The sequence below is a fragment of the Salvia splendens genome, chromosome 21 (assembly GCF_004379255.2).
Source record: "Salvia splendens isolate huo1 chromosome 21, SspV2, whole genome shotgun sequence".
Classification (NCBI taxonomy): Eukaryota; Viridiplantae; Streptophyta; class Magnoliopsida; order Lamiales; family Lamiaceae; genus Salvia; species Salvia splendens.
The window spans coordinates 7,710,853-7,734,956 of record NC_056052.1 but is presented as its reverse complement, the minus strand read 5'-3'; the positions used below and the strand labels follow the sequence as shown (position 1 = coordinate 7,734,956).

General features: G+C 38.1%; 2 protein-coding genes and 1 pseudogene across 2 annotated transcripts; 1 reads left to right on the top strand and 2 right to left on the bottom strand.

Annotated features, from left to right (window-relative positions):
* Positions 1–2,776: 2,776 nt before the first annotated feature.
* Positions 2,777–4,058, bottom strand: LOC121783812 (carboxy-terminal domain RNA polymerase II polypeptide A small phosphatase 1-like). The gene has a single exon (XM_042181991.1). It carries the CDS (start codon positions 3,757–3,759, stop codon positions 2,887–2,889), a length of 873 nt encoding a protein of 290 aa, XP_042037925.1. The 5' UTR covers positions 3,760–4,058; the 3' UTR covers positions 2,777–2,886.
* Positions 4,059–5,210: 1,152 nt separating this feature from the next.
* LOC121785296 (seipin-2-like) lies at positions 5,211–8,028 on the bottom strand. Its single transcript, XM_042183684.1, has 3 exons — positions 7,448–8,028; positions 6,877–7,274; positions 5,211–5,948 (listed from the first exon to the last, which is right to left on the bottom strand). The coding sequence occupies exons 1-3, from the start codon at positions 7,932–7,934 to the stop codon at positions 5,460–5,462; spliced, it is 1,374 nt and encodes a 457-aa protein (XP_042039618.1). The 5' UTR covers positions 7,935–8,028; the 3' UTR covers positions 5,211–5,459.
* A 4,728-nt stretch (positions 8,029–12,756) lies between these two features.
* LOC121784145 lies at positions 12,757–16,981 on the top strand (annotated as a pseudogene).
* Positions 16,982–24,104: the final 7,123 nt, after the last annotated feature.

The following is a 24,104-nucleotide window of genomic DNA, read 5'->3' as shown; positions in this document are numbered from 1 at the left end:
GAAGTACGGTGGCGGCGGCGGATTCATTCAAAGATTCGAATGCGCCGGAGTCGGGAAATGAGGGAGCTTGCGGGTGAGGCGGCCGGAAGTTGGTGTTCAGCATGTAACACGACGGTGAGCCCGACGGCGCCGGCCCACAAGAAGAGGTGCCTGTTGGCGGCGGGAAGCTGGTGTTCAGCGGGTTCCACATTAGAGGGTAGAGAGAAGGAAATGAGGGAATGGAGGAAGGCGTTGGCATTGCTCGCCGGCGACGCAGCTGTGCAGGCGAGGCGAGGCGGCGGCGAGGTGAGTGAGAAAGATATAGAGGCGCTACTTTAGGTTTATGGAATTAGCTGTAGAAGAAAGTTGGATCATTGTATGTATAAGCTACATTGTTTGGGCTTAGTGTATTGAATTTTAGAATCTTGGCTTTAAGAATACATAATTTTAGAATTGAATTATTTTTTAATTAGTTAGAGATTTAATTGAGTTTTATATATCAGGCTTTATCATGTCTTAATTAGGACTTCTAATATGTTCTATGTAATTGTATACATTTTTTAAATGTAGTAATAGTTTTTATTTAAGTATATAATTTAAGTAAATATGTTGAAATTATTGATATTCATAATTAAAATTTTCATATAGATTTAATTTATAAATACAAATTTATAGAGGGGAAAGAAGTTGAAAAGAGGTATTAAAAAATTGTGCTAGAAGATAGGGCTTAGAATTTAATTAATTATGAAATATACCAAGTATTAATTTTAATATTTAAAATTATTTGTATTCTTAAATAAATTTTTTATATATATTTAATATTTAAGATAGTATAATTCATAAATACTTATTTATAGAAGGAAAAGAAGTTGAAAGAGGTATAAATTATTAATGGTATTAATGTGTGCTAGAACATAGGGCATAGATTTTAATTAATTATGAAATATCTGAATAAAATCAAGTATTAATTTTAATGTTTAAAGTTTTGAATTCCAACAGTTAATTTTTCTTGGAAACCTTCCACTTCCATTTATTTTTTACAAAATTTTTTCTTTTCAAAATTTGATATATATATTAGAACCTGATGTAGGAAAATAAATACGGAGAAAGCCGATAATATAATCATACATTTGAAAATAAAAACATTACTCATTGTAAATTAATACATTTATCACCAATATTAATGCTAATTAACACTTTGTATCACTAAAAAACTTTTTATTTCAGATTAAACCGTTAATTTCATTTTGAGATTTTTACATGTACATAGGACAGTTAGTATGCTATTAATTATTAAGTTGTAAATGTAATTTAGTATTTTTTAATACGATTATTATAAAGTTGTTTTTATTTTATTTTATTTTATTGTAATATTCATAACGATGTATGATGTTTAGTATTAAATACTCTCTTCGTCTCAAAAGAGTATAAATATTTGGTTCGGCACGTGTTTTAATGCATAACTGGAAAAGTAAGAGAGAGATAGAAAGAAAAACATTTTAAAGTATTGTTAATGGAGAATGAGTACCGCTATTAGAGAGAAAAAGAGTTTCTAAAATTAGAAAGTTCATATTTTTCAGTGGCGGACTAAAAAGATTATACTTCCTCTGTCCCACAAGAATATTTACTCTTTCATTTTTAGTTCCACCTTCCACAAGAATAAGCACTCATTATTTTTAGTCCGTACTTTTCAGGGGCGGAGGGAATAATTAGTATAACCGTTACAAATTTATATTATTTGTATAAATTTATAATTTTACTTTATAATTCAAAATTCCTTTTATAAAATGCTTACATGACTCATGCATTCCCGAGGGAAACATGCCAACTATCATAATGGAGGGTTTCCAAGCATAATAATTTTTTTTTCTCATTTTAGTTGATAAATTGAAAATGTTAAGTTACTCATTTAACATTAAAAATATAATAATAAATTTATTGTATTAAATTATTTAATAGTGTAATCGTGTACATAACCTTTGGTGTCTTCTCTTAAATTATAGATTTCTAATTTCAACTTTTAATTTATTAGATTTTGTATGATATGTATTTTGAAAATTAAATTCTTTTTAATTAAATAACTAAATTTATATATTAATTTATTTAATAATTTATAAAATTTTAAGAAATATATTTAAAAATAAATTTATGAGTTGTTAATATTTAAGATACATAATTTTTTAATATATCTGCATTTAAATTTAGTCTAAATAGTTAGAATTGAGTTAATTTTAATATATTTAAATAATATACGTATTTAGTCTTTGGCCATATATTATAAGTATGCTAAGTCATCAAAACTTAATAGTGTTGAATATTAATTTGGTGTTTATTATATAAAATTTGCTGCAATTTTACAAATATGGACGCTATTTCATTTTATTAAAAACTAACCATAAATTAATGTAATTTAGGTGAAGAGAGAGAAAGTTGAAATAAAAATATTGATGTTCATGTAAAAGCTTATTTGTCATAGGATAAATAAAAAAGAGAGGGAGAAAACCCAAGAAATAGAGTGGTGTTTACAAACCCAAAATATAAGGCACATTTTAGAGAGAGTTTGACATTTTTCATTTTCATCCGTCCACAAAATGTAGATTCTTATTTGTTGTACAAATATTTTTTTTATTGTTGTTTATAATATTACAAATACTTAATTTAATTAGTTCTTATCTGTAAATATGAAAATTATACTTACTTTATATTCTTTATTTTAAGTTAATATATCTTCATTATTTAAAAATCTTTTGTCCTGTGCATAGCACAGGTGTTAACACCAGTTACATCTAAAGTTAAAGTCTCAAAGAGATGGTGAAATAACCTTTAATTCAATAAATTACATGTAAAATCCAGATTAAAACATGAAATTGAACAAGATTTGTTCAACTACACAAAACGACCAAACCCCTAGCAAAGCTTCTCATCATCCCCAACAAAAACCCTAACAAAATCCCTCAAATCCTCCCCCAAATCACACCCTTCAAACAACTCCATCATCTTCTTCAGCTCCTCATCGCCGACATCATCCACAAACTGCCTAATCGGGATCGCATTTTCCGGCTGAAACTGATACGAATTCGGATTATCATCCACAATCACCACCCTGCTCAGATCCCTCCCCGTTTCCCCCAAATCCTTCACAAACATCCCATCCACAGCTCTGCACGAATCGCGATACAATCTGTGCGAAATCGCGTTCCTCCAATCGAGCTTATCGACAACCAGAGACGCATATTCCTCAATTCCAGCTGTGAATATCACAATCTCGAATCGACCGCTCATATACGCCAGAAATTCATCGACAAAAGGCCTTTTCAGAACGTAGAATTCGGTTTTCTGGCCGTCGATTACGGGGCGGACAACGAAATCGTACCTCTCCGGAGGCGCGGCGGCGGTGGAGTGAATTAGGGTTTCGTCGAGGTCGAGGAAGATGGTGTATGTTTGAGGATCTGTTGGCGGAGGGAGGGGGAGTTTGTTTGCGAAGAGAGAGCGCCTGACGTCGGCGGCGGAGGGGGGATTTTTTGAGGGGGATTTTTGGAGGATTTTGTATCCTTTTTTGCAGGGGGGTTTTTCCGGGGTGGAGATGCGGGTGAGCTTGGTGAAGATTTTGAGGAGGCGGCGGTGGCAGGTGTAGATGGATTTGTTGATGGAGGCGACGGTGGCGGCGGCGGTGGTTTTGATGGGGGATTTGTTGCGGGTGCGGCGATGATGGGTGAAGGGGAAGTTTTTCCGGTTTTTGAGGGATTTTGTGGGGGTTCTTTTCACTACCTTGGACACCATTTCTAGAGAGAGAGAGAGAGGGATTCGGGTTTTTGGTGGCGGAGGAAGAAACAGAGTAGAAGAAGCCGTCGTTGTTGAAAAATGAAGCTGGGTTGCAACGGTCGAATTTGTTTAGGCCTGAAATTTAAATCTAAACGGGAAGAGAAAAAGGGAAATTATTGATAGAAAAAGAAAAGAGAGACGTTAACTCCTCACAGTTGCTTTGGTTTCAAAAATAAATCGCGGGGATGAAATTTATGACAACACTGTCTATTACTTTCTGTTGTTTAACAATATACTTGATAATTTAATTATGATTTTACTAAAAATTAATAAGTGCAAAAGATTAAAATTAGATAAGCCTTCAATTTATATTTAATATATATACATGTACTTTTGATTATTAATATTTTTCTAAAAAGGTAATAGGTAAATGAATTGAAAAAAAAATCAAATTTTAATAAAAAATTTGAATTCTAAAACATATGTTAAATCATTATCTAGTAGTGAGCCACTTTTTTCAAATTTACGATATTATTTAATCATGTTTAGATGTACATATATATTCTAAAATTATCTCAGTATTCTATAAGTAAATGAAAATGAGCTATATTATTGGATTGATCATTCATTTATTTTCCATAATTAAGAAGTTAAATTTTTTATATTATGTAGTAAATTTAGATGTAGTATTTAATTTTTGTATATATATTTTTAATTATAAGATTATTAAGAATAACAAATAAAAAATTAAATTTCATTGTTAGTTTTTAACGTGAATATTCTAGTGGGCTAGCTCCAAATTGAATCGAACATTTAAGGTTAGGGTTGGAAATTTTTAATACAAAAAATTCCAACCCGATAAGCCCATATCCAATTGGGATTGACCCGAAATCCAATGAGTCGGCTTGATTGAAATCTTAATTATATTAGAATCTAATCCCCACTCTCATAGAATTAGGTCATATTTCTTTTTTCGTTCATCCCATAAAAATGGTCTATATCTATTTATGAAAACATTTCCTCCCTCTGTCCAATCTCAAATGATTGACTGCTTTTCGGCACGTGTTTGATGAAAATGATAATAAATAGTTAAAATGGAGAGAGTAAAATAATTAATAATAATATATATACGACTATCTTCTATATTAGTATTCTATCTCTTACTTTACTTTCTTTTCACTTTAACTATTTATTATATATTTGCAAAACCACGGCCAAAAAGAAATCAATCACTTGAACTGGGACGAATGGAGTATCCTTTATGGACCCACCCTCCACTAACACTATTTTAAATACATTTTTTCGTTCTCTCTTATTTTATCATTTTGGATTCCCTCATCCATTAACATTATTTCAACTACTTTTTTAACTTTTTCTTTACTTTACCTATGTTTGTCCTCAAATGACCTATTTCTATATAACGGAGGGAGTACAATATAAAAGCTATAATTTGGCTCAAGTTTAAACAATTTGATAAAGAAAACAACCATATATATGCTCTTGCATTAGCAGCAGAGTTCTCATGATCTAAATAATGTACAGTAAATGCTAAATATATACAACTTGGCTACAACTTCAAAGTGTGAAAAAACCTTCCTTACACATACTTCTACGCCAAAAAATGCATCCGCTGTCGAGTACACACAAGGTAGTACAACACAAAGCGCCCCCTCGTGCACGGGAGCGCATTGTTATTGCTGTTCCTCATCCTTGTCGTTTCAGCTTTGACGGGGACGATTGTAGTGAGAGGCGCCCTCTTGAGGCGTGGCGTCCCAGAGCCTTATTTTGGGGATTATGAGAGGTCTGCAGCAGAGGAGAGCGAAAACCAACTCAATCATAAACACACTCATGCTAACCCATACAAACACCGTTTTCTTCCAGAACCACAAGATCCTTTTTAGCAGAGGGAGGTCGGACTCGAGGGTCAGGGACGCTCTGTATATTTCTGGGATGCCTGCACCGGTGGGTGAATATTCGGCTCTTTGCTCGAGAATAACTCTTATGGATGCTGTTGGGGGATCGCCTTCGGTGAAATCTTTGAAGTTTGCTTTCAGCTTCTGGGTTTCTGATGTGTAGCCGGTTAGAATGGGCACCACCTTGAGCAAAGTAAGGAGGAGGCGGATCGACTGGCTCCTGTACTGCAGCATACATGGACGTCGTAATGTTGCGAGTATTTGGCCATCAGCAGCAAGGAAGTCTACTCTGACCTTCAAGGAGTAACACGTAATAATCAGACGAGTAATACGACGAGCATGTCGACTGTCTAGAGAGTAGAGATTAAATAGGCGTGACATATCATCATTGGTTTTGCAATAAACACAACGGAAAGGGAGATCCCTGAGCCTAGCATAAACCCGATAAAATTTTGCAGATAACAATCAATGCGAGGTTACAGGGAGCGCTGCTGCGTCTATATCGAAATCAAGAAAAGATGCAAATGCAACCCTATCAGGCAGCAAGCTAATCTTGAAACCAAATAAAAACTAAGAACTCCAACCACAACTATGCAGCAAAAATATCCATCAAATTAGATCGATAATAGAGATAAACTGACCGCAACTAACTTCTCGAACGCACAACACCAACAAGTTTTCTTTACACTATCCCAAGTTCCCAACCCATAAAAAGCTCAACAAATCTTAAAACGATAGAAATTTTAAGAACTTTCGACCACTATTAAGAGGCAGACAATATCTATGACCTAAGATACAATAGAGCTAAACTCTCAGCAACTGACAACTTCTCAAACATACAACACCATGTAGCTCGCTTTACAGAAGTCCCAACCCGTTAAAGCTCAACATATCTGAAGACCTGACAATATCTAAAAAATTTAAACCACAATTCAGTTGCAAATAGTGTCATGTGCAATAGAGCTAAACTAAACTCCCAGCAAAACTAACAACTTCCCAAATATACGAAAGCAAAAGGCTCACTTTACACGATCACAACAACAGTATATGTGAAACCTCAGACTTCATTTAGGAAGCAGATAAACAACATACACTTAAACTAATCCCACTTCAATCCATGGCTAATGAAAAAAATGCAGTTATCAACACATTTGATCACAGCAGAATGCGAGCTTCAGAGGCAGAGACAACGGAAATACAACAACATCAAACAAACATATACCTGAAAGATCCCAAGATGTTGGTTGTATTCAGACTCAGGCAAAGTTAGAGACACAGTAACATGCACCCCATGATCACGTGGCACGACCCTTGATTCACCGGCCTTCAAGATCTCAGGCTTCTCCATAAAATGCCTCACATCACCATTCATCTTCACACCGGACATAATCGGCACCAACGCCACCGGGCTCTTCTCCGAATAGTCGAAATTCAAGTTCCTACCCATCCTAATCGGCTCCTCAACCACCAGTCTTATCAACACTCCGCCCACCACAAACGCCGAGACCAGCAATCCGAGCAACACAGAACACACATAAGCTGACCACAACAATCCCCAGCCACATTTTAGCCCTAATTTCCAAATCGCTCGCTGCTCTTTCAACCATTCATACACATATTCTGAAACAATTCGAAACATGAGATTCCAAACTTTTTTCAACTGCTGAATTATAAACCATCGCAATGCCAACAAAAGCCCCAAAGGGTTAAACACAATCATGTACGAATAATACACCAATCGAATAGTAAACGTGAAAATTTGACTAGCAAAGTGATTCGATTGATTACTATACCGGGAAGCTTGAGCAGGAATCCCGGATTAGAATCCTCATTTCCTCTCCAGCTCGATTCTTTGCCACGAGCTGCGGCGATTGCATCCGTTACCGTCGATTTCTCCTCGCTCGTCTCAATACTCAAAGCAGGCTTCGTATCCTCCAATCTCATCTCGTGCTCCTCGAATTTCGGAGAAAGCGATACATTTCTTCTCTCTCTCAAGTATCTGTCTACACTTTCCGCCGCGGCGAACTTCGCCAGCTCTGCCGAGCCATCTCCGAAGGATTTCTTACTCGAACGAGACCTGTGGCGCCGGAGAGCCGATAGCGCCGGGGATTTGTCTTCCTGAGGAGGATTAGAGCTGGGATTTGAAATTGATTCGTCACGACTGGATTCAGTTTGATCAGAAAAATTCTCGCGGCAGTCGTAAAATTCGAATTCGTCGACCGCATCATGAAAGTCATCATCGCATTCGTCGAATTGCGTGCTCGATTTCTTCTCCTCCATTTGCAAGCTATCTCCTGAATTGTGAAAACTAACCTTTTTTTTCTTCGGATTGAAGTGATACTATGTGCATAACGAGTTGTACCTCGAAATTCTTGGCTGTAGGGAGAAAACTAGTATTTTACGGACAACTTCTCACTTCTTAATAATGGTTGTTAAAAATGTGTAAAATTATGTTGGAAAAATTAATACAGTATGAATTATAATATTTTTCATCTAAAAAATTTGTCACATATTTTCATTTTTGTATGTCGAAACAAATTTATTACTCCACATTTTATTTTTATCATTTTTGGCAATAGACCCAATACTCTATTAACTTATTCTAACTCACATTTTATCATACTCTATCTGTTCCATAAAAATAGGTCATATTTCATTTTTCATTCGTCTCATACAAATAGTTTATATTCATTTATGCCAAAAATTTTCTCCTTTTTTAGTTTATTATATATGCCCCTCACCATCCACTATACAATTTCAACTACTTTTTCTACTTCTTTCTTACTTTACCAATTATGCATTAAAACACATGATAACCATAAATGACATATTTCTATGGGACGGGGGAGTAAACTAATAGAGTAAACTTCAAAAGTGGTTTAAACATATGATCCTTTTATGACTTTCTCTACTAACTTATTCTCACTCACATTTTATTTTATAATAAAACTAATAGGCTAAAGTTCAAAAGTGGTTTTAAACAAATGACCCTTCTACGATTTTGGTTCATAATATTATGTTTTCAACTACCGTATCAAGGAAAAATGAAATTGGTCCATTATTTTAATCATTTTTTGATGAAATTGTAAAAAATAAACTATCAAAGATAACTTAAGGGGTGACCATTTATTTTATAGGGCTCCATGAAAAAAGAAAACAAAAACACAGACGGATTTCATTCCTCCGTGATACAAAAGTTCAAAATATAATGATCTAGACTAAAATCATAAAATGCTCATATATTTATGATCACTTTTAGACTTTACTCTTGATATAAATTGTATGAAAATGATATTTTATAACTTGAATTGTATTTATATTAGAGGGGACTTTATAAGGATCTTTAGAGCGTTTAGGTGTATCTGCATTTGACATTTAAATAGCACTTGGCATGTAATAAAATATCTACGTTGTCTAGAATGAGGCTTAGTAAGGTTAGAGATTAGGCAGAGTTTCAATAAGCGCGACTTAGTGAGCTTAGAGTTGGGCCTAGTTTACGCTTTGTCGATTAAAGACATTTGAAGTAAATATCAACAGCGCGACTTAGTGAGCTTAGAGATCCGGCATAGTTTACGTTTATCGATTAGGACTCGTTCAGTTTGCTTGTTTAGGAATGAGTAGAATTATTTCTTGTGAGATTAAATTGGGTAGGGCCCACGTCCTTTTTAATTAATTCTAGTGTTCATGTTGTAAGGTTTGGACTCGATTTTGGCAAAAGATTTCCTTCTGTGGTAATAAATGACACTGCCATTTTGTAGACTTTGACTAAATTACCACTTGAATTTTTTAAAATGCCCCAAAATCTGCGCCCAGTAGAAATAGATGAAGGGGTATATTAGTAAGTTTAACTTCATTTCTAGGTGTCTTTCAAGAACAGAATTAAAAACCATCTTCCATCCAAGAATTCAAAAACACCATTTCTAAGAGGAATAGTGCGGGCCAGTTGACAATACTCGGGCCTTCCAGAAATGAGTCTAGTCAACCAAACAGCTGTATTGCCCATAATTAATGTCATTTCTTGGCATATCATGCAAACTGAACGAGTCCTTAAGATATTTGAATTAAATATCAATACACGTAGAAGAGCCCGTGAAAACAATTCCCATAAATCTATTATCTAATTTATCTTTGTTATTTAATTATATTAATTTATTATAATTATTTTAGTTATTTAAAAATTAAAAAGTGAGATCATCCAAAAAATTAGTTACATTAGTAAGATTGAATATTAGTCTCCGTGATTGGATATCTCGTGTTTACTTTTAGCTATATTGTTACTCTCTCCGTTCCACTTTAGGAGTTCCGGTTTATTATTTTCGGATGTCCCTTTTTAGGAGTTCCGGTTGGAATATTACATAAACGGTAATAGGCATCACATTCCACTAACTTTTTCCACTCACATTTTATTATAGAATTAATATATAAAAGTAGGATCCACATACAACTATCTTTTTTCACCAACTTTTCTTTATATTTTTTTTAAAACCCGTGTCAAAATCAAATGAGACTCCTAAAGTGCGACAAAGGGAGTATAACATTGTATAATTGCAGTTTATTTTGATGTTAATAAAAAAGTTACTACATCAAATGAATAATTTAATACTTCCTCCATCTCATTAAAGATATCCACCTTTCCTTTTTAGTTTGTCACACTTAAGATGTCCACTTTGCATATTTGTTCACATTAAAACACCCAATTACATTTCCTCTATCTACTATATTATACTAAATATTTTTTTCTAAAACTCTGTGCTACTCAAGATTGTGGACATAGCGAGACAGAAGTGGTTTTATTTATGCACATCTAGTGTAAAAGAATAGGGACTACGCATTATTGTCATTTTTGTAAAATAGTCCATCAATATGATTAGTGGGAGAAAATATTCCACCAATTTGGCCGAGAGCATCACTGTCATTTATGACTGTGCAAATTAGGTTCACTCTAAAATATGAGCTCAAATATTATTTTAAATTTGCATTCCTTCATAATGTTTTGTTAATGAGAATTTGATTGCGAATGGAGCACCAAATCAACTGCATTAATAGGTTCACACATTTTGTAACATATGAATTTTGGTACACATGTATGCAAAGCTAAAAATTCCCTGCGAGTTTGATATTTTGATTGAATTGCATTATTTTATTTGAAAAACTCAAAATGTAGTAAATGATAATGTAATTTTTAAATATTATAAAAAATTAATATTAAAATATTTTAAAAATAGTAATTAATTAAATATTATATTCTCATTCATTTTCACTATATTTTTCGTTCTTTGAATCCATGTTACACTTATAGGGATTTCGGTGGTAGAAATAGTTATATATATTTCGTTCTTTGAAATAGTATGATTGGATATGATTCCGATAGTGAAAATGATGGAGTGAGAGATATGGAGAGAATTAAAATTGAATTGAGAGTGTATGTTTTTAGTGTGTGCTCTATATGTGTTTTGCATGATGGTGTATATAAAGGAGAGAGATGTGAGTTTTCTAGGCATATTAAGCAGAAAGGTGTAGATAATTTCTTACTTTTCTATTTTCAATTCCTTCCACCTATTTTATTTCCATTTTTATTTTTCTTCACTTGCTTTTATTTCATTCTAGCCTTTAATTAAACAACCATGTTCAAATTCGGCCTAATATATGCCGTATGATTTTAGTCCAAAATAACAAATGGTGGTGAGGATGGCCATCAATGGTGGAATTCCATAACAAGATTCTCAAGGAATGTAAATCCTTCTTTTATGAAATATAAAAGTAAAATAATTAGTTAATGATGTTTGTGTGCCTAATTAGGTATATTGGTTGATTGGTATATGAGTCGATCAAAGACGTGTGTTGACTGTTAATTTTTACGGTTCTTTTTAAAATGCCAAAAAGGACCAATTTCATAAGCCAGCGAACACGAAAATGCCAAACAATATTTTGGATCAAAATCGTTAAACATAATATGTTTAGGAGTAATATTGGACTTTAGTCAAACTAATATACTCTATAAAATTAGGACGTCTATTAACTTTTTCAACCAACTTTCTATTACATTTTCTAATACCGTGCCTAGTCAAAATATGACAAATTTTGACGTTGGATTTTAATTTGCATGGAAATGATACACACGACTCATAAGACGAGATAATAGGAAAATGTATTTAACAAATTTATTATTTACCAGTTTATACATTATACATATGTATAATCTTGGCAATATGTATTATGTAGATCGTCATCTATACTGTAAATATGGAAAAAAGGGAGTGATTATATTACTCCGTTCATTAATTGTTGTGTTATAAACATTTATTAATTGTCCGCTATTTCATTTATTATTTATAGTCTCATTTTAACTCGACATAAACTTTAAGAAATTATATAACTTTGTGAAGAAAAATAAAAATACTTTAGTACTAAAATGTGTCCTACTTTTATATACTCCCTCCATCCAATATAAATAAGCTGAATTTTCTTTCCCGCCAGTCCCATAGAAATAGTATGTATCTATTTATAGTAACCTTTTCTCTTTTTCTTTTATTGTATCATTCACATATTTCACTATCCACTATATTATTTCAACTATTTTTATTCATTCTCTTATGCTACGTATTAAAATCCGTATTATTTATAATTAGCTTATTTCTATAAAATGGAGAGAATATTAGCTTTGCAATAAAACATGAATGTAATAATTTAATTTGAACAATAAGATTTAATTACTTAAAATAAAAAATAGTACATATACTTTTAAATCACTGACATTCTAAAATGATAAATGATATTCCCCTCGTCCCAACTAAGTTGAGCCGTATTCCTTTTTGGGACGTCCAAACAAAGTTGAGTCATTTTTCTTTTTGACAAAAAAATAAAACATCCAATCGTTCTTACTTTATTTCATCATCTACTTTATTCTCTCCTTATCTCTCCTACTTTTCTCTCTTTCCTATTTCTTTCATTTAATTTATTCAACACAATTTCTTAATCTTTATGTCCAAAAATTTTTAGACTAATTTAATTGGGACGAAGAGAGTAATATTTTACATGCATAAGAGCATCCTTAACGCTAAGGGGCCGGGCCGCACTTGGGTCCCGGCCCGCGTCACCAGCGATGGAGGAGAGGGAGTTCCGGCCCAGGCCGGTCCCGGGGCCGCAGTTGCGGCCTGAGGACGCGCCCAGGATCCGGCCTGGCCGGCGTTGGAGGTGCTCTTTTTCCGGTCCCGGGCCCCAATTTCAGGTGTCTTTTGCATTTGGAAGAGAAAGGAGGGGGAGGGGGAGAGGAAGAAGAGGGCGACGATTTCTGGTTTCTTTTGCATTTGCACCCTCAATTTTCTCATTATTTTTTGTATTTTGAAGAAGGATAAAGAGGGGCGAGAGGAAGGGGAAGAAGAGTAATTTTTTTTTTGCATTTTTTATGTTCTAATTTAATATTTTAGTTTATAATTTATTATTTTTGAATTAAAAATGAATTTCTCGTATAATTGTTCAACGTTTTTTATTTTATGCGTAAAATAGATGGTAAATTGTGAATATTGCAATTTAATAGTTGTGGCCCGGGATAAGGCCTGCAGGGTTAGAGTAGTCCTGGCCTGAGACTTAAATTTAGGGGAATGATGACGTGGAAGGGACTTGAGGCCTGAATTGAGGACAGGGTTAAGGATGCTCTAAAAGACAGACATTTAGGTTGTGAAAAATTTCATTACACTGACACATGTATAAAAACGTGTCAGCAGAAGATCGCCACAACTGCCACGTTGCATCCCATGATATCTTACGTGGCATCCAACCCCTTCTCCTACCGCTCCCTAAATATACATAAATATACATGCCATAAAATCCCACTGAATTCCCACATACAAAAAAACAGAAAAATAGAGAGTGGTGGATAAAGGGAAGAGCAGTTGCCGCCGGCGGGGAAGGCGATGAGCATGGAGCAGCACATGCTCGACAAAGGGGCGCAGATGCTGCAGTCGCTCACTCCCATCAAACAGATGAGCCAGCACGTCTGCATCTTCGCTCTCTACAGCCACGACATGTCCCGCTAGATTGAGACGCACCACTAAGTCTCCCGCCTCAACCAGGACGTGCTCCAGTGCCCTGTCTACGATTCCGACAATTCCCACGGCCGCCTCATTGGTATGCTATAAAAACGCTACAAAATATTTTCTCTTTTAGGACACAAATTGGGACATAATTATTAACGTTAGAAAATAATTTAGAACGCAAAAGAAAGTATTTCTAAATTAAAGGATAAATTAATTTAATTTTTATTTTTTAGGATATTTCCATATACATCCTTTAATTTTAATTGAGACACTAATAATAAAGATATTTTTTGAAGCATTGTTGTTATGTTCTGAAACATAAATTAGTGTCTTTAACGTTTTTTTTTGTTATAATGAAATTTCTCCTCCTTTCATTTTTTTCCTTTCTTTTTATTTTTATTTTTATTTTTATTCTAGGTGTGGAGTATATCGTCTCGGACACCATCTTCGAGAGCTTGCCTCCAGACGAGCGGAAGCTGTGGCATTCTCATGCTTATGAGGTTCACTTTCTGGTTTTCTTCCTAAATGCAAACTTTGGTCTATTATTTTTAGGAATATCAGGTTTTAAAATCATGAACTTTGGCCCTGATATTTTTTTGGATTTAGAATGATCTAAAATATTACTATATACTACGTTACATTCATTCTACGTATTATTTATTTTTGGGAAAAGTTTTATTCTATGTGAGCAATTATAAAATATTTGTGATATTTTTAGACTACTTTAAAATCACATAAACAAACTATGTAGAAAGTCATGTTGTATTAGTTGAGCAATTTGATAAAAAGACGTTTGTTGGATATGACTATTGATTCATGTTAGAAAATAACATACTACGAAATATTTGAGAGCATTTTAGAATTTATTAAAAGTACTAGAATTGAGTTGAAGTTATTGGTTTTAGAAATCAAATATTTATTTTTACTTATATGGTTTACCAATTTTGATGTGTAGATCAAGTCCGGGCTGTGGGTGAATCCCCGGATACCAGAGATGGTTGTGAAGCCCGAGCTCAAGAATCTTGCCAAGACATATGGCAAGTTTTGGTGCACTTGGCAAACAGACGGGGGTATTAAATTCTCTTTTTTGAGTTTAAAGCATCTGCAACGCGTCTCGCGGGGCGTCTCGGTCTCGTCTCGGAGAGACGAGACGGCCGCGAGACAGCGTTGCAGCCTTCCGTCCCGGTCCCGTCTCGCCGAGCGTCTCGTCCCGGAGGGACGGCTCGCGCGACAGCTCGCCATGCGCCAGCGCCATGTGGCGCACGCTGGCGCTAGGCGTGACGCCCACTCGCCAGCCCGCGAGTGGGCGTCGTCACGCTGACGCAATAAATCAATTTTTTTTAAAAAAATCGATTTTAATAAAATAAATTATAAAAAATTATAAAAACACGGTAATATTACCGTTGAACGGCAAAAATTTTTTTATTTTATTTTCTTTTTTTACTCTATAAATACTCCTCTTTCATTCTCATTATATACACAAACACACATTTATTATTCTCAAATCATCTCCATTTCCTCTATTTTCATCTCACCTCTCCAATTTTCATCAAAAAATGTCCAGCGACGGAAACTCTGGCGGCTCCGGCGGCTTTGACATAAACGCGTTTGGTGACTGGGGGGCATGTACAATGTCTTGGGTGGTTCCGGTTCTGGTTCGTCGACGCCGGGCACCCAAGGCTCGTCGACGCCGGCGGCGTACCAACCACCTCATTTTGATGTGGATGAATACGCTCGTCCCTCCAGGGGTCGCGCATTCGATGCCGTGGAGGAATAGGAGGAGGCGGCCGAGGAGGAGGAGGATATAGGCTGTCATCCATACCGTCGGGCGGACACGATGACTCTGTTCAACGCTTGGGTCAGTGTCTCGTACGATCCCATCGTCGGTCCTCAACAAACCCGCAAGTGTTTTTGGGAAAAGGTCACCGCCGCCTACAACAAGAACAAGCCGGCTCGGTCCCGCCGCCGCACCCTGAAGATGCTACGCAGTCATTTTGACCGCGTCGACAGAGATGTAAAATTTTTTTGCGGCATCTACAAGAATGAAGCAGCTCAATACCAAAGCAGAACCAGTGGATCCGACATTATGAGAGCGGCTTTGCGAGTCTTCTTTGACGACAACGGCAAAGGATTCAAACATGTCGATGTTTGGGAGGCCGTCAAAGAAGTTGAAAGGTGGGCCGGCGGTGTCCAGTCCAGCCAGGGCTAGGGCTCGAGCTCGAAGCGCACGAAGTACACGACGGGTGACCAATACTCGTCTAGTGAGCGCGGGTCAGGCAGAACCTCACAAGAGGTTGAGGGCACGACCACCAATGCAGGGGCTTCTCCCGTGGGCGCCGTCGGCCGCAAGGGACCAAGGCGGAAAAGGCGGCTAGAGGGAGGAGGGGCCGAGGCGAATCAAGCCAGGCGGTTTGGGCTCGGTCTCGGGCGCGAACACCCTATTGTCCATGTACTTGACCGCCACGATGGCGGACACTTCCCGCATGACGCCTCCACAATATCAAGCCCATCTTGCCGGAATTGAGTATGTGGCCCATCTTGCCGGAATTGAGTATATGGCAAGACAAATTGATATTCCGCCTCCAGGTAGCTTGAGTGCACCGCCACCGCCTTCGGGGGATGATTCGTCGGCGGAGTAGTTTTTATAATTTCTATAAAATTATATTTTAAATTATATCTTTTTTTATTTATTTTGCCACAAATTTAATTATGTATTTTTTTAGGATTTTAAGTTGTAATTTTATTTTATTTAATGAAGTGTGTTTTTATTAATTGAATTTGTTGGAAATAAAAATAAAAAATGAAATTGAATGAATAGTTAAGGGATGAGATGGTAAAGAGACGGATAAGAGATAGAGGGTTGCAGGAGAGATGGAGTGAAAAGTACAATGGGGCCCAAGAATGGTTAATAGATGAGACGGTTAAGAGACGGATAAGAGACAGCGTTGCAGATGACCTTATAATTAGTTGCTCAATTTGGATATTAGTTACTCAATTTTGGCACCATTAGGTGATAAGCTTCCAATGGGGCCTCTTACCCTAATGATGTCGCCCCAAGGGGTGAGTATGGGGTTGGTGAACCCGGATTTGGTCGCAGCAAGGGACACCAGGTATAATATATCGATCGCTGCTATGAAATCGGGCAGGGCTGAACTTGCGGAGCCTGAGTGGATCAATCTGCAGGCCGACTATTGGACGCAGCACGGTAAGGGGTTTGTTGTCGATATCCAGCTGGTGGAGATGAAGAAAATGTTGGTTTCTAGGAGTACAAGAGATAAAAGCTGGGCTTAATACAACCCGAAGAAGGAATACAAAAGAAAACTGAACTGAAATTACAATGGAAAAGAAAATCAAAACAGAAGACAGTAAAAGTGTTTAGCCGAGTCGAGGTGTCCTCTTTCCGCAAGACGAGATACGCCTCGGTAGTGCTCTTCGGATTGGCGTTCCGTCCCCAAAGATAAAACGGCTACGTCTCTGGTGAAGCAGCACCGCAATCAACAGAGCTCCGGCGAACTGGATAGAAGAGAGGGCAGAGCTTTCGACAGAAAAACAATGCAGAGAGAGGGAAAGAGCTTATGTTGTTATGCTTGTGAATATATTGTGTCTAATGCAGTGGAATGACTAGCCTATTTATAGGCCAAGCCACCATGCAGGGTCAACCAAGCCATGAAGGCTCATCATGGCAGATTCATAACCGTCGGCGGTTACAAGCGTGTGGCAGGAGTGTGCCTTTCGCGTGTGGAGCGTGTGGCTTTCTCACGTGGCAGCTTTAACTGTGCCACGCTTGACGATGTGTCATGCCACTTGGATTGCTGACTCAGCGGTGGTCTAAAAAGATTACTACGGGTCCAGACCCGAGCCCAAAGACCACCCAAAGACCAATTGCCAAGATCCAAGTCCAAGTCCAAGTCCAAGATCGAGATCGAGACCGGGCCCGCGGCTCATGGCCCACGAGCACCAGCACGGGCTTGGGCTCGGGCAGGCCGGCGGCGGCGGCGCGCGCGTGTGGGCTCTTTCACCCATCTTGGTCCACTATAATTATTAAGTAACATAAAGTCACTTAATTTAAACACATTAAAAGATGTGTCACTTCTCCAATGTGGGATAATTAACACTAGTTAATTATTCCCTAAGTTCAAACTCCAAGCTTTAATTAAAAAGTTAATTATGCCCACCTTTAATCCACTATTTCTCACTCACCGGAAATCGGATTTGAGAAAGTGAATATACTATATTTATCTACGTAAAATGTAGATCGACACTATATCATTTAATTTCACAAAATTAGATGTCTCGTCACATTTATTATTTGGTCAAAATCCATTGACCGGGCATATTTATTCCATGATTTCTACAATCCCCCACATGAGTGGAAATAGCCAAATGCATATGCATGCAGACACAAGCTCAACCCTCGAGAGGTATATAAGCACAAGGATATGTAGTTGTTGGCTTTGAACCCTCCATAGTCGACACCATCGGATACACAGGCGGCTTAGTAGCGCGATGCTTTGAACTAATCCCCCTCGGCGTGCACCAAGACAATGGTGTTAACGCTTAAACACCTCAACCTCATCAGTTCTCACGTTTTGTGTCCATTGTGATTTTGGACACCACTTTCGATTCATAAGTACATTTTATGAAGCGACCACACTTCGCACTTATATAGGTGATTCTTAGTCAAGTACCTTGCCATACTTGGTCTCTTTGAGAACTCCATCTCTTTGAGATCATTAAGAACCATTAAAAGTCATAGACTTACCCTTTACCACTAGGCAAGTTCTCCAACACTCTATTGCTATTTTAGAGAATAGATATAGTTGAGTGTTTCTCATGAACTCTCATAGCTTAGTTTTCCCATTGAACCAAGTTCTTGGGATCTCCAGTCATCATGCTTGGGTTACCACTATGACAATTCTTTAATTTGTGGGTTTCAAACTCATTCCCTCTAGCAACTTATTCATTTGATCACGGTTTAACCCTTTGATTAGCGGATCCGCTAGATTATCTATTGACTTCACATAGTCAATTGTAATCACCCCTGTTGTGATCAAATGTCTCACGGTGTTATGTCGTCGACGTATATGTCGAGACTTACCATTATAGAAGCCATTGTTTGCCCTTCCAATAGCCGCTTGGCTATCACAATGGATCAGCACTGGCGGCACTGGCTTAGACCAACATGGAATATCTTCAAGAAAGTTCTTAAGCCGCCAGCCTTATCTAAGACAATAAACTCCGATTCCATGGTTGATCGGGCTATACATGTCTGTTATGTGGATTTCCACGATACAACACCACCCCCAATAGTAAAGACGTATCCACTTGTTGAAAGTGAGTCTCTATTCTCGAATATCCAATTTGCATCACAGTACCCTTCAAGTACCGGGGGTATCTCGAGAAGTGTAGCCCATGATTTTGAGTATGTTTTAAATATCTCAAAACCCTCACAAGAGCTCTCCAATGCTCCTTGCTTGGATTGCTCGTGTAACGACTCAACTTGTTCACGGCACAAGCAATGTCAGGTCGAGTACAATTAGTCAAGTACATAATGCACCCGATGACTCGTGCATACTCTTCTTGTGCAACAAGCTCGCCTTTGTTCTTGCTCAAGTGAACGTCGAGTTCAATTGGAGTCTTAACCAGCGCGCCATCATAGGCTTTGAATTTATTCAATATCTTCTCAACATAATGTGATTGTGTTAAGATGATTCCATCAGACGTTCTTAGAATCTTCATTCCAAGAATTATATCGGCTAGACCCATGTCTTTCATGTCAAAGTTTCTCTTTAACATGGCCTTTGTATCGTTAATTACTTGAGTGTTGCTACCCAAGATTAACATATCATCAACGTATAGATACACTATAACATGGCCGTTATTAGTGCTCTTGATGTAGACACATTTGTCGCACTCGTTAATTTTGAACCCATTTGAAAACATCACATTATCAAACTTCAAGTGCCATTGCAATGACGCTTGTTTCAATCCATATAGAGACTTTACGAGCTTGCATACCTTTTTCTCTTTTCCAGGTACTACAAACCCTTCGGGTTGCTCCATATAAATTTCATCTTCTAATTCACCATTTAGAAACGCGGTCTTTACATCCATTTGATGAATCTCAAGATTGTGCAATGCAGTAATAGCGAGAAGCACTCGGATAGATGTAATCCTTGTTACAGGTGAATAGGTATCGAAGAAGTCATGTCCTTCCTTTTGTTTAAAACCCTTTACTACTAGTCGGGCTTTATACTTATCCACTATTCCATCGGCCTTAAATTTCCTTTTAAGTACCCATTTGCAACCGTGGATCTACCAACACCCAAGTGTGGTTTAGCAAAATTGAATCAATTTCGCTTTGAACAACTTCTCTCCAATGTAGCCCGTCTAGGCCATCAAAGGCTACTTTTATAGATGTTGGTTCTTCATCTAACATAAAAGCAATGTAGTCGGGACCAAATGTTTTTAGTGTTTTGACCCTACTACCACGTCTTAGTCCTGTATCCTTTGGATCAAACCTTGCACGCTTGCGCGATTCAGGTTCCTCATCCGCTGATTTAGAACTAGTGGTTTCTTCTTCCATTGGATTAGAACTAGTTGCTTCTTCTTCAATTCTTATCTCAGAATTGGTTGAGACTTTTTTCCTTGTCTTTGCAAGGAAATGTATTTTCGAGAAATACAACATTCCTTGACTCAATTATTGTTCCTACAGTAATAGTCGATATTTCAGACTTGTGAACAACAAATCGATATGCACTACTATTAAGTGCATATCCAATGAAGATGCAATCAACCGTTTTAGGTCCGATTGTAACTTCTTTGGGCGGAGGAACCATCACCTTTGCCAAACACCCCACACTTTGAGGTATTTGTAGGATGGCTTCCTTCTCTTCCACAACTCATAAGGAGTAACATCTTTTCCTTTGAGAGGGATCTTATTCAAGATATAGTTGGCTGTCAAAACAGCTTCCCCCCACATGTTATGTGGTAATCTAAAGTTAGAAGCAGTGCATTCATCATCTCTTTTAGAGTTCGATTTTTGCATTCTGCAACACCATTAGATTGTGGTGAATATGGAGCAGTTGTTTGATGAATTATACCACTTGCGTTGCATAACTCCTCAAACGGGGCTACATATTCGCCTCCTCTATCGCTTCGAATTGTTTTGATTTTACAACCAAGTTGATTCTCAACTTCGTTCTTATAATTTTTGAACGCTTCTATTGCTCATCTTTACTTCTTAAAAGATAAATGTAGCAATACCTTGTGAAATCATCTATGAAAGTGATAAAGTACTTTTTACCACCTCTAGTTTGCACCATCTTTAAATCACATACGTCCGTGTGAATTAATTCAAGGGGTTTTGTGCTTCGTTCAACCGAGTGAAACGGCAACTTAGTCATTTTTGCTTCAAGACAAATTTCACATTTATCTTGAGTATCCACTTCATTAGCCTTTAGTAAATCTAAATTCACTAATCTTTTGATGGCTTTTGAATTTACATGTCCCAATCTACAATGCCATAAATTTGAACACTCAGTCAAATAAGAGGAAGTAGATGCTTTATTATTATTAACCAACGGCTTTGCAACACTGCGAGTTGCCACACTAAGCTTGAAAAGCCCATCGGTTACATAACCTTTTCCAAGGGATTTTCCAAACTTATACAAAAAAACCTATCAGACTCAAATACAAGTTTAAACCTCTTATTAACTAGTATTGATCCTGACACTAGGTTCTTGCGGATGTCCGGGACATGCAACACATCCTTCAAAGTGATAGTGACGCCAGACGTCATCATGAGAATCACGTTGCCAACGCCGAGGATTTCAGACAATGCTTGATTCCTCATGTTGATCTTCCTTCCTTCGACAGCAGTGTAGGAGGCAAACTTGCTCCTATCTGAGCAGACATGAGCAGTAGCGCCGGTGTCGATGTACCAACAACCCTTGTTAACAACACGGTTAACCTCTTCAGTGACCACAGTAATGAGGTCGTTTTCATCCAAGTCCTTGAACTCCTTCTCAACGACGTGGGCAGCCGACTTCTTCTTCTTGCTGCGGCAGTCCTTTGCAAAGTGGCCCGGTTTGCCACATTTGTAGCAATCGCCTTCAAACTTCTTTGTAGGCTGCTTTCCCTTCCCATTGTCACTTGGACGATTTGGGCGAGGGCGTTTGTTGGAGGGACCGCCCCACTCCAACAGATTGGCTTTGGCTTCAAGTGGGGTGAAGCCCTTAGGGTGTCGACTATAAGGCGGACACGCCCAATAGCCCCGCCCCAGTTTTTGTCCATAGCCCCAATTTAGTTGTCCACAGCCCCAAAATTCTATTTCCGCCACTATGGTGGACACCTCCAATAGCCCCCAAATTTTATAATCAATTTTTATTTTAAAATGTTTTTAGTGTTAATCAGGTATAATTAAAATCATCGAAGTGTAAATAATTAAAAAACGAGGTAATTGGGTCCGAATATTCGTTGTATTGCAAACAGGTAATATTCACTGCCATAGCCCGATTCCTGAGAGTCGGGTGATTCGTCGTCGCCTCAGTGCATTTTTAGAGAGTGGTTGTGTAGATAGTGAGTGGATGGATTTTGTGAAAATAGTGAAAAATAGGTGGTGGGGAGTGGTATTTATAGAGGTAAATAAAAAAAATAAAAAAAAATTCGAAATTGAATCCGCCGCGCCGGTTGTCCGCCCCCTATGGGCGCCGCGCCTATAGGCGCGACTAATTCTTCCCAGCCGCGGGCTCGCCCCAACCCCGCCTATCCCGCGTCCGCCACCCCTACCACCCCAAATGTTGTCCGCCCGCCATCCGGACAACTTCCCCACTATAGCTGCCCGCCCTCCGCCCCAACCCGCGGCTATAGCCGCGGGCTGTCCATAGTGGACACTCTTAGCCTTTTGGTCGCTTTTGCGCACATCAGCCTCAATGCGCAATTTCACGATCAAGTCTTCAAGGGTCATCTGCTTTCGCTTGTGCTTGAGATATCTCTTGAAGTCCTTCCAACTGGGAGGAAGCTTGTCAATGATCGTGCACCTTAGGAATTTGTCGGGCAAGGTCATCACTTCATACAATAATGCGTGGATGATCATTTGGAGCTCTTGGACTTTCTCTATGATGGGTCGAGAGTCGACCATCTTGTAGTCCATAAACTTGGATGCTACAACTTATTCAGTACCCGCAGCATTATCTATGCTATACTTTTTTCTAGGCTTTCCCACATTTGTTTAGATGTGGTTACATTGGAGTATACATTGTAGAGGCTATCATCTAATGCACTTAAAATGAAATTTTTACATAGATAATCCCCTTTTCTCCAAGCATCATAGTCTGCCATGACTTCGAGCCTAGTCTCTTGATCGTTTGGCGCGGGCGACTCGTTGTCCGTGAGGAAGTTGGCGACGCCCAATGTTGTCAAGTAGAACAACATATTTTGGTACCACCTTTTGAAGTCAGATCCTCCAAACTTTGGTGGCTTCTCGGCAGGTGACATCATTCTTGGTGCCAAAGGTGCCGAACTTGGTCCATGGAAGGAACCAATTCCATTGCCCCCGAAGGAGCCAACAATATGGTTGGGCATAAAGCCCCCACCATTCATGTTGGGCATAGAGCCCGCCATGGTCGTACCAGCCCCGAAGGGACTAGTACCTGCGTGAGACCCGAAGGCCCCAACATTCGTGTGAGACCCGAAGGCCCCAGCACTTGATCCATTAAAGGATCCGAAGGAACCACTAAAAGTGGAACCAACCGATCCACCCGAGGTGGATCCACCAGTGGGCCCAAGGGGGTTAACAAACTCCCAAGGGGTTGTTGATGAAGAAGGATAGCGCCCGGGAGTGGGCATCATCGTCGGAATCGACGAAGTGTTGACAGGTCCAGTGGTCGCCATGGTGGAGGAAATGGCGGCGGCGGTGGTGGCAGCAGCGGTGTTGGATTCCGTCGACATCTCCAGCAAAGGTGTTAAATGTTTCGAAAGTGTTAAGTTCAGTTTATAGTCCAAATTCCTTTAAAAGCAAGTTTTATCTCGTCTTGCGATTGTTGGTTTCTGGGATTACAAGAGAAAAAAGCTGGGCGTAATACAACCCGAAGAAGGAATACAAAAGAAAACTGAACCGAAATTACAATGGAAAAGAAAATCGAAACAGAAGACCGTAAAAGTGTTTAACCGAGTCGAGGTGTCCTCTTTCCGCAAGACGAGATACGCCCCGGTAGTGCTCTTCGGATTGACGTTCCGTCCCAAAAAATAAAACGGCTACGTCTCTGGTGAAGTAGCACCGCAATCAACAGAGCTCCGGCGAACTGGATAGTGGAGAGGGCAGAGCTTTCGACAGAAAAACAATGCAGAGAGAGGGAGAGAGCTTATGCTATTATGCTTGTGAATATATTGTGTCTAATGCAGTGGAATGGCT